General features: G+C 30.6%; 1 protein-coding gene across 1 annotated transcript; it reads right to left on the bottom strand.

The window, feature by feature from the left end:
* Nucleotides 1–1,108: 1,108 nt before the first annotated feature.
* LOC109862685 (fatty acid synthase-like) lies at nt 1,109–9,879 on the bottom strand. The gene is made up of 13 exons (XM_020442799.1): nt 9,687–9,879; nt 9,254–9,424; nt 8,707–9,188; nt 8,319–8,623; nt 7,707–8,111; nt 6,326–7,338; nt 5,964–6,205; nt 4,349–5,045; nt 2,876–3,698; nt 2,234–2,715; nt 1,879–2,133; nt 1,456–1,710; nt 1,109–1,361 (listed from the first exon to the last, which is right to left on the bottom strand). Exons 1-13 carry the CDS (start codon nt 9,834–9,836, stop codon nt 1,254–1,256), a joined length of 5,388 nt encoding a protein of 1,795 aa, XP_020298388.1. The 5' UTR covers nt 9,837–9,879; the 3' UTR covers nt 1,109–1,253.
* Between the last annotated feature and the right edge of the window lie 1,974 nt (nt 9,880–11,853).

Here is an 11,853-nt window from a genome sequence, read left to right as displayed (position 1 = left end):
CATATTGCTCACATATTGCTGACTCACATGTCATAAACATTGGCTACAACAATTAATTAATAATAAAACTCAGCATATTGATACTGAATTAGACAAAAACATTTTTGTTGCGTTAAATAAAAACAACACAACAGCAATTGGCAAGCAACTTAATCTATACAATAATATGCTTTATATTGAGTTTTCACATTTGGCTATCTGGGTAGTTTTGAATACTGCTTTTATTTTTGCTGTATAAACGTTGTTCGATACAAGTGGGGACAGTTTATTGAGATTTGAAAATATATAAAAGTTAAAAAAATAAGAGTATAAATACAAGAATTATGCTACAATGGCCCAGTTTACACCGGTCGCTTGATACGTATTAAGTACTATATTCATATTAAATCGGCTTGGTCTCAATAATGTAAACAATGTCGTATTAAGCTGGTATGATGCGCCTTCTTCACGCGTATGGTATCAAAATGGTACGCGTATTAAGCACATTTATAATGATGTAAACACCAAAATTATACATTTAAAAACAAATTTATTTGATTCGCGTACCAAAAAGATGTACGGTGTAAACTAAGCCAATAGTAAGTTAGAACGGAGAAAATGTTGTAGTTATTGCTACATATGGTCTATAAGCGCTATTGTGTTTGCATTAAATATTTTAACTTATTTATTGACAATCGATACACTGGCTTTATCAAAGACATTAATTTTTAAAAGTAATAATTTAAGTTTTAAAATTTGATTCTTTGTAATTTCTTTGTAATTCTTTTGTAAATAGTAATGTATGTTGTGATCCGTCTTTAGAAACTCAACATATGTAAATTTATCTGCAAAATCCATTTTATTTTAATGTATAAAAAGTACTTTACTCACAATTTGTATAGTGTGTATTCAAAACACAGCAAAAAAAGCAATAAGTAATTTGCTGTCAATTTATAGAAATCAAAAAATTTTCCAAAAACAATTGTCTGTTTTCAAAAGATTTACCTATTTTTTATATGCTATGAGTTCGTAAAGTTAAATTAAATCATTTTGATATTGTTACAATAATGTTGAGATCACTAGAGTCATAGCTTCCAGTAAATACTCATCATTAGAATCACGTATATTAAGTTGTTATATAAGTATTTTTTTACATTGAGCACTCTTAGAAATTTTGCATATCTTTTTTAGATAATGGTTCGTTTTTGCTAAATTGACAGCAAATTACTTGATGCTTTTACATTCTTTTGTTATTTCTCTCGACAACAAACTATTTATTGCTCTTCTCTTATTACTCCATTAATAGCAGCTGCAACCTGTTCAGTATTAATTATTGATATATGATTGCTGTCTACGTAATGAATTTGTACATTTTTGCTTATCTGCAACAAAACCACATCTGTTATATAAAACTATATAAGATAGAAAAATAAAATATATTACGTAAGAAAAGTGGAATATTTGCTAGTAAAATACCTTATTTAGACCATAATCTTCTTCTACTGAAGGAAGTAATGGATTTGTTGCTTTCAATAATATTATAGGTGACCGAATTGATATCAATGAAGACGTATCATATTCTTGAACAGCAATTAAATGTTTGTAAATTGTTGTACAAAATATTTTAATAGAATCAGAAGAAATTGTATTGGTTATTTCAGACTTCAGATTTTTGATAAAAATATTTAGTTTTTCTTCCCAGGTTACATATTTACTAATTTCTGATATATTCTGAAACAAATTTTAAACAAATATTGTTAGTAAATGTTAAATGTATAGAATATGTTTTTATTTGCTATAGTTTTAATGTGTCAGCGCTATATATATACATATATATATGATTTATAACATGTAAGTTTGTTTTTCACACATATATGTATAATATTATATATTACATACCAGTTCTGATACAGGTATATTAAACACATCCGTCATTTGTTTTAACACAAGAATTTGAAATTCTTGACTATTAGTAAACGGGAACAATGTTTCCTGTACGATTTGTAAGTACTTAGGAGCTCCGTCGATTAATATTAATCGTCCTCGAAAGTTTTTAGCTTCTAATTGTTTTACAATTTCAATAGCAATAAGAGATCCGTATGAATATGCGCCAATTACGAATTCTGTAGAATCTGTTAGTTTTGATAAAATATGCTAAAAAAATACACAATGTTTATAATTAATATTGCTTGTAAACAACATAAAACTTATAATTTTATTTCTAGATGTAAAAATTTCTAGCTTGACTACATACAGGTAAAAGATCAGTGGCTGATTGTATTACAGAGTGAGCAGATTCAGGAATATTAATAGAACTATGTTGTAAGCATATTGCAGGAGCTTTAATTTTTGGAGCTATTGAGTTGTATACGTTAGCAAATCCTTCAATTCCTGGCAAAAGAAATACTTGGTTTCTACTTATTTCTCGTTGTGTAGAAAGCTCTATACAAATGTCTGAAAATATATCTAAGTCAGATATTAACTGGAAAAGATTAAAAATTTTTATATGTTGCGAGTTATTTGTGTCAAGTTGTTTCTCAGCATTCTGTTTGTCGTACGTATCTTTGTTAGCTATTTCTTTAAGCTTAGCGAAGGTGAGATTTCGAAGTTCTTGAATTGTGAAGAAAATACTGAATTCTCTTTCTATTGTTTGCTTAATTTCTAAACCCATCATAGAATCCATGCCAAGTTCAGACAAGAGTACATGTTCTCCAACTCCTTTTAAAGTTTTCAATCCTATGTGTATGTGAGACAAAGAGAGAACGTTAAGTATAAACTATATACAAACATGTAAGAGTACCATTCAATAATGGAAAAAACTCAAGATGGTTAATGTTGATACAAAAAAAGAAAGAAAACAAGAATTTATAATATAGTAATTTATATATAAATTTACCCATAATGTTCATCACAATATGCGCAATATCTCCAGAAACTTTCGATTTTGTAGCTACAATCATACTGCTTACAATCGGTCGATTCTGCATTAAGAAAGTGTTCAGTGATTCTAAACAAGATGATATTCGTTGTTGCAATGTTCCACTGATAACTAGTTCTTTATTGTTCTGTTGCATGTCAGCAACAAGGCCGACGTCACCTATCGCACCCCACTGAATAGCCATGCCAGGTAATCCATCTTGTACTCTTTTTTCGCAGATTCTTTCCATTATCGAATTGGCCATACCGTAGTTAGTTTGCCCAGGATTTCCTTTTCCACATGAAACAGATGAAAATACTACAAAATGTCGCAGATGAGGACACATTTTTCTAGACAAATGGTCCAGTTGCTTTGTAGCTCGAGCTTTCGACTGAAATGATTCTTCAAATGTTTCCGGAGTTTGATTCGTGAAAATATTATCATTTAGCACAACTGCGAGATTAAATATAGCATCTACTGGTCCTAATTTGTTGGCAAAACGTAAAATGGAAGCACAATCTTCATGAGTAGATGCGTCAATGCCTGTCATTATTTGCACATTTACTCCATACGATTTCCATAACTCTACTCTTGACTGTTGATAACCGTTCTTTATACCATTTCGTGAAATGAGTATAATTTTTCGAGCGCCACGAAGAATCAACCAGTCAGTTAACTCTAGGCCAAAACCGCCTAAACCACCCAAAATAATATAAGATTTATGTTCATTACAGAAATATTGAGGATACGCGAGAATAGGAGCGTCCACAACTTCTTCTTCTGTACGTATTTTTATGATTACCTATACGTAAAAATAAAATCTTTTTTTATTAAAATTATATTTCAACTGTTATTTATATTGAAACAGAAAAAAATAAAATAATATATTTGTTTTAATAAAATATATTTTTGACAAATAATTCAAAACTATTTGTTGCTTTTATTTTTACATTTCTATTCAGTAATTGGTTTACATTTGTCTTTTGCTTAAATCCATAACTAAACAAAGTAATAACAATTTGCAAAAAGATGGTCACGATATTGTTGGTCTCAAGAATATCGCAAAAATATTACGAGAATATTGCAAAAACAGCGAAAGCCATTTGCAAAATAATCAGGTTTGAAGGTTTTGTCAACAGATAGCATTTATATCTGCCAAAACCACAAAATATTCAATTCTACTGCAATCTTAAGAGTTAAGTAAGTAACATTTTGCTAAAATTTTTCTTACAGAAACTTTTCTATTTGAAATTTATGTCAGAAAAAACCATTGTGTAATAGCTATAAGTATACTAAAACGTTCATATGTTAATTCTAAATGATTATTTTTTTAAGAACTGTATATATGAAATATACAACCTTGATCACACAAATAACGTGACCGCCTTTAGTTGCTATACACAATATTACATTTTGTTTGAAAATTGTACTTTTAGAGTTACTTTAACTTACCTTTCCTATATGTTTCGCAGCTGCCATATGTTTAAAAGCGGTTTCTACCTCATGTTGTTCAAAAACTTCTCTTTTAAGTGGTTCGACTGCTCCACGCTGAATCATATTGTTTAACAAGTTATGAATATGTATTTTTCTTCTTTCATCAGTACTAATAAATACTCTGTCTAACAGAACTCCATAAAAACTAATGCCTTTTGAAAATTCTTTTAGATTTATAGTACTGTTAGATATTAAATCATACTTTCCAATTTCTAAAAATCGACCACCTCTTGCCAAACACCGAATAGATGCTTGTAGTTTGTCTTCTGCTAAAGAATTTAGCACGATGTCCACACCTCGACCTCTTGTTTTTTGACTAATCATTTGTTCGAAGCTGGTGTCTCGAGAATTTCCTATATGATCTTCAGGAATAGAAGGAAATTTTTCTCTTATAAAGTTTCGTTTTTCAGGTGTTCCTACAGTTGTAAATATTTCACATCCTTCAAAAAGCGCGAGATAAATTGCAGATTGCCCAACGGCACCAGTGCCGGAATGTATAAGAATTTTCTCTCCTTTCTTTAATTTTCCACATGTGTACAAAGCATAACAACTTGTACAATAAGCAACTGGGACAGTTGCAGCATCCTCTAACGTCCATTTGTCAGGAATGATCCAACAAAGTTGTGGATCAGCCACAATAAGATTAGTGATTCCTCTAAAATGGTTGTAGTACTTTTTAAACTACACATATTGTTTTTCTATTTTGTAACAGTAAACTTTGGAGTCTGTAGACAGAACATTCAATGCGTTACGCGTGACAAACAACAATGCGGTAGCATTTTACTGTTATAGAAAAATAATAAAATATATATTAGTTGGCGTAGCTTTTAACCATGCATAACGCATTGACTTGTTCTGTCTGTAACAATTCTTAGCATTTTTTTAACCATACAGGAATAAAAAATGTATGTGCGTTACACGCACATACGCATGCACAGAACTAACTACATGATATTTAAATAGATTCTTTGGTTTTACTAACAAAATTGTCAAAACTTAAAAGGAAACAGAAGCGAAATTATCAATGTGAATTATATCAATCAGCTCAATCTTGAAGTATTGAATTGTCGGAGATAACTGTTTTATATATAAACTGTAACAACTGTAAGATCCTATTTGTATGAGAGTTGCGAGAACGAATCTGCAATACCGACGTAGCCGAAATCGGAGCAAGATTCGAACAGGTGTAGATATATAGATAGATAATAAGTACCTGAAAATAAAATATGAGGATGAGGGCGTGCATGACGAAAATGATAGGTGCGTGCGAGAAGAAGAAGACTGAAAGGAGTCAGAAGTGATAGAGCAGAATTAGAGTAAAGACAGACGTGATAGAGCAGAGTTAGAGAAAAGACAGAGGAAAAGCGGAAAAGAAAGTGATAAATCACGAACGGGTGATATACTAAAGAGAGGCGAGCGTGCTTCGATTAATTTCTGTGTAAATCTGTTTGTAGCAGCGGTCTGTGCCGCAAAGTAAATTTATATTTGTGTAATAAATGTGTGTGAGTGAAAAAAGAAACAACCATCCTGACTAAGATCCTTACACAACTAATAAATTTGTTGTTCTTCATACCTTAAAGTAGATATTCCCATTATTCTTTTTCCAGCTGCATTGAACCCGACAAATTCACAACCTAGGAAAGAATCGATTTCTCTTGCTTTTTTTCCAGAAATATCCAAAGGAATTCTACCAGTAGCTATCATAATATCCTTGAAATTAAGTGATGCATATACTACACGTACGAGATTTTCTTGTTTGTAATCAGGGAATATCGGACCTTCAATCCAACGCAACTTGCTCAAATCACCTCGCACCTACAACAAATATCAATACTGTTGTAATAAAACATACACAATAATAAAATATACTGTTGTAATAAAACATACACAATAATAAAATATTATAACTTAATTTATAAATTTTTATGAACATACACTCTGAACGACATAACCATGCTGTACAAATTTTGGTTCTAATTGTGGTAACGGAAGATGTCTATACGATCCCCAAACTTTGTTGGGACGTAAAATATTAATAGGCAAATCCAATTGTAGTTGGTTTATGTAGACAGAGTCTTGTAAAGAGAATTTTGGCGCATTTTCATCTTGGATAAATACACATCTAATCTTGTCATCCGTTTTGTTCAGCTCTTTTCGTAAACAATTGATAAAACCTAATATGCCACATTCAAAATCGTCCGCAACTAATATTGTTCTTGTAGATGCGTTTAATTTATCATCCATGTTTAATGAAGACTTCAACTTGTTAATCCACGAAAAGTCAGAGTTATTTATATATATAACTTCTTGCGGTACAATGCTTTGTGTTTTTCTTAAAAGCACAAATGCCTCTTTCTCTGTACGTTTTTCTAAAACTATATTCAACTTATATTGTTGTAATAATGTATAGTTGTAGGACTCAGTGAGATTTTCTCTTGACAGCACAAAGCTACCTTCTTTTAATGTAGACAATAATGTATCGATTAATTCACTTCTGTTTTTTGTTAAAAGTTTGAAAACTATAATCATTAGGACATTTTTATCTTTTGTCAAATTGCCGGACAGGTTGATATTTGGAGATAATTCATTAGTTTTGAAACGATTAGCTGTAGCAACTAATGTAATATTGGGTTCGATTAATGGCAAATTATTTAAAATATCATAACAGATTGTAGAAAGTAGATCTTGCTCTGTAACTGTGTCAACATCCTCAATTAATTCAATAAAGTTTGCATGTAGTACTGGATTACATTCTAGCGAAATATGCGCTGACATTTGTATAATTTCTGTTAGAGACATCACGGCACGATCACAATGAGCAATAAAACAATATTCATCATGAATAGATTCAGTATTTTGTCGAGGTATATTTGTAGCCATAACGCCATAAATTTCTATTCCTCCAGATATTATAACATCCAGAGAATCATAAACGCGTACAGGAAAGTCTGAAATAAAAATTGTATATCTTTAGTAGAGAAATCTAAAAAGGAAAGAGAGAGTGAGAGATAGCAATATATGTCTACTGGTAGAAACGGGGGAAGATTGTCGATAACTATTTCACAAAAAACACTCGATGTAGAAGAATGTTTGCAATAAAACTTACTTTTAAATGTTTTGTTATATTATTAGGCGTAATAACAGATATTGCACATATGTAATTTAGATCTTTTGCCATGACATATGTGTTAATATTAAGAGTATTAAATGCAGAAAGGTTCTCATTATTTTAATATTATTTTTTACTTATATGTCATCGTACATATTTTATTCATAAAATATGATATGTGGATATTTCATTATAATGTATACTTACTCGCTCTTTCATCAGGCGTAGTTTGTATTTGCTTCATGTGAAATTCAGGATCAATTACTAATTTACGAATTCTTGTTGGTACAAAAAGATTTCTCGAATCTAGTAACAGAATTTTCATCTGAAGCATGTTATCGATAAATGCTGTCCAATTGTCTGACCATCTTATATGCCCTACTTTTGTTGAAATTGATGCACTTTTTAAGCCTTGAAATATACCGGAATAGTGATAACCACGAAGTCGCAATTCTTTGTAAATATCCTTGGTATTCATATATTCTGTGACGTTATGTTTAGGTTCATTTAAATTATGAATAAGTACTTTATGATTTGCAATATCATTTGGAATCCACACTTTTCCAGTAACGACAACAGTAGTTTCTTCACTAATCTCGAATTGATTGCTGCCTATATAATAATTAAATAGAAAAACAATAGAAAAAGAACAATATGTAAGAAACAATATGTAAATTTGTTGTATATGTGTGTGTCTGTGAGAAAGCGAGAGAAAGAGAAAGAGAAAAAAAGAAAAACAGAGAGAGAGAGAGAGAGAGAGAGAGAGAGAGAGAGGAAAAAAAGAAGGAAAAACAAACAGACATACAAATAGACTCTTACCGTTTTGTATTGAAAGTGTCAGTTTAACTGTAGTCGTTTTTGATAAGTGAGTAGCACGAAGAAAGTTAACATCTTCAAATATAATTGGTATATTTTTATAGTCACAGCATGACAGTGTTCCAATCATTTTCCAAATTAAAAACAGATAACCTGAAGCTGGCAGTAGAATCCTTCTATCAATTACATGATCATACATATATTTCAAACTGGAATCTTTGAATGTAATCTCTTCAATTGTTTCTCTAATGTTAGGTTTTTTCTCACTTATAAAGGTTGCAACGTAACAATTCTCAGAGTGATCCCATCTATAACAGCAATAAATTATAAACTATATATAATATTGTAAAATGAAACCTTATTGTTCATTAAAACAAAAAAACAAACAAACTTTATTAGAGGAGATATCATTGGTGTTCCACGACTGACTGGAAATTGTATTGGCGGATACAAGTTTGCAACTTGCGGTTGACATCCGATATTATAAAGATTCCCAATTCCTTTCAAAATGCTATCTATATTATTTCCTTGACCGTGTTGAAATAATGAAATATAGTTTGAATCCAAAACTTTCTTCATGAAAAATTGCCAATTATTATATGATACTATTTCAATAACTACTACATTTTCCGGTATTATAGGTAATAGTTCTTCAAGTGACGAATATACTGCACTGTATGCATAATATTCTGCAGCAGATAACTGCGTAAATGAGTTGTATATTTTACTGTGAGGTAAAAGCGTGTTTAACCATTTCTTACTATACTTATAACTTTTCATTGATTTATATGGTACTATTTGATTCAGATATTCTTGTAGCTTTAGTCTAGTAGATTCTGAATATTGATTAGAAGCAGCAGAAATATAATTACACTAAAAAGAACACAAAACAATACAATAACATGTGTACACAGAATAAAGTACTTACATTTACTTACGTGTTCTACTTTTAGTTTTTCGAACGCAACACTCATATAATACGCCATTACAATTGTTTCCTTAAGAGTAAAAAGTTCATCCACGTATCCGCATAAGAGTTCACCAATTGACTGACCGAGTACATAATCGGGCACAATTCCAATATGTAGTAAAAGATCTACCATTGCAATCTATATAAAAATGACATAACATATTCTCTTATAAATAATAAATCACAACATCAGAATTACTGTATCGAAATGCGATTTAAACTGGCTGGTTTATATGCCAAACACTAGATATATATATGTTGTATATGTGTGTGCAAAAAAATTTTTATCATTTTGAATTAATTTTAATTGTCACGCAGTCACCACAATTCAACAAATATAAAAAGCAAAACGTAAATATACACAAAATTAATTCTACAAACTGAAGGTTTTCTTTATTTACCTGAATACTAATAATTGCCATGAATAATTTTATACTGTCATTGCAGGTAATTTCCTTTTTATTTAATAAAATGTCCGTGACACATATACCGTATGGTTTTAGTGCTTCATCACATTTGTGAATTGTTTTGACAATTATTGGTAGTTCCATTAATTCTTTGCCTGAAAATAACAGATAAAAATATTTTTCATACGTATGAATTCAAAGTGTATATTCAAACAAAAACATGCTTAAATGAACAAGAAATATAAAAATGTCAAATAAATTGATTTCAAGATCAAATATATAAAGAGCTTTGTTGAGTTTGTTGTGGTGGAAAGAAAAGCAAGAAATAGTAATTAACGGCAAGTACAAACCGAAATATAGGTAACGTGAAAAATGAGCAATAATGTGACAAGTATGCAGCCCAAATGTTGTTTTAGTTATATTTTCAACCTTCTGAGTTGAATATAATAAATAGAGAAAAAAAGAAATAAAAAAATTGATTCAAAAACTCACGTTAAGATTTACTCGTGAATATATATATATATATACACACGCATATTTACGCACAACATCCAGCGGACAGCTCTTATTACCGTTTATATATTTCTAGTTCAAACTTCAGAACCTAAAGATTATCTAATTGTTAAAATAATTGAAAAACAGTATCCAAACATAATTCATACAAGAAAAAAATTCTCATTATGGCGTGTCGAACATCTCGCATTCATTGATCTACATACTAAATCATGGTTGAAATTATATAGCACAAAAAAAATAAATATAAATAAGTAGAGCAAAGCATATATTAACATACATTGAGATTGATAGTTTTGAGCATTGCAACGAAGTGGCGCTCGAACTGCGCGAGCACACCGTGCCTCTTATATACGCGAAATTCAGTAAATGAGAGAATGGGAAGTTTTTTACAAGGCTATTTTTCAAGAACGACTGAACCGATTAATTTCGTTTTAGTCTCATTCGCTTCAGAATGAAACATTACAAAAAAAAGTATTGTTTACGTTTTGTGTGTTTGTGGCTTCTGAACGAAGATAATGAATAAGATAAAAAATAGACGTGTAAATCACGATTAAGAAACGTTTTCATCGTCGTGGGACACTCAGGAATGTACATGTTCACATTTATGCTACCAGATGGTGTTGTTTAACGAGCACGTTTAAGAAGAAAGTTAAAGAAAGAGAGAAACATCAAGAAGCACGGTAGTGCCTCGCGTCAAATCCACGCGCGACGAATCACGCACAACGAAGGTTTTCTTTCTATTATTTTACAACCTATGTTAATTCGGTGATTGGAAAGTTCCCGTAAACGCAGTTTTACAATAAAGCTTATGAATAACAAATATACGCATTTGACTTATCTTAGTATTTATTTTATTTACTATTTATTATTTTTATTATTTTCATTATTTTTATTACTTTTTTATTATTTTTATTATTTATTTTATTATTTTTATTATTTATTTTAATATTCTACATTTAACGATACATAGTTCTTTTCGCGAATCGCAGATATCTTAAGAACCAGAAGAGATAGCTTTTTTGAAACTAATTTTGCAGGTATCTTCAATCGGCTATTCTGCGATTTATGACAAAGAGTGAAAGTTAACAAATTGAATATTTCGAGAACGGTACACGTTAGAGCAAAATGGTTTTTGGATCTCGTTTTGTATTAGTTAGATGCAAAATACCACGTAATAAAAGTTTAATAATTTTTATTATTTAAACATTCGATTGTTAAAAACAAAACCTAGAATGTTCAAACCGGGCTGGTATTTTGCAGTTTGATGTGCTGAGAATTATAGCGCAAACCGTTTTTCTCTATCTCCTTTGATTTGTTAATTAATTTTGCAACTAACTGTGATGCTATGTGGTTGCGACTTAAAGGTGGTAACTTATCGACGTTGGCGTAAGGGTTACGGTGGTAACTCATAAGTAATGGTAACTCGGTCGGAACAAGTGGTTTTTTGATAATGTTAGTTACAACAAAATGGTGATACTGGTAACTTTACTCCCGAATTTCGACTCTCGAAGCACCGATTTTAACGTAAGTACTGATTTACCGACGATAGAAGATCTGGATAGTTTTGGGTTCTAGAGGAAAAGACGGCAGGGTCGAGTAATAAAAATATATACAGGGTGTCCCAGAATTGGTTTAACATCTCTCG

Source organism: Pseudomyrmex gracilis, unplaced genomic scaffold (assembly GCF_002006095.1).
Source record: "Pseudomyrmex gracilis isolate BER0280 unplaced genomic scaffold, ASM200609v1 scaffold_2182, whole genome shotgun sequence".
Taxonomy (NCBI): domain Eukaryota; kingdom Metazoa; phylum Arthropoda; class Insecta; order Hymenoptera; family Formicidae; genus Pseudomyrmex; species Pseudomyrmex gracilis.
The sequence above is the reverse complement of the archived record's forward strand: the minus strand, read 5'-3'. Positions and strand labels throughout refer to the sequence as shown.

Excerpts from the sequence above, each read along its gene's own strand:
- LOC109862685 (XM_020442799.1), bottom strand. The coding sequence starts at position 9,836 with ATGGAACTACCAATAATTGTCAAAACAATTCACAAATGTGATGAAGCA. Across the intron at positions 8,112-8,318 it reads GACACTTTCAATACAAAACG|GCAGCAATCAATTCGAGATT; the intron begins GTAAGAGTCTAT and ends ATTATTATATAG. Across the intron at positions 3,699-4,348 it reads CTGCGAAACATATAGGAAAG|GTAATCATAAAAATACGTAC; the intron begins GTAAGTTAAAGT and ends TTTTACGTATAG.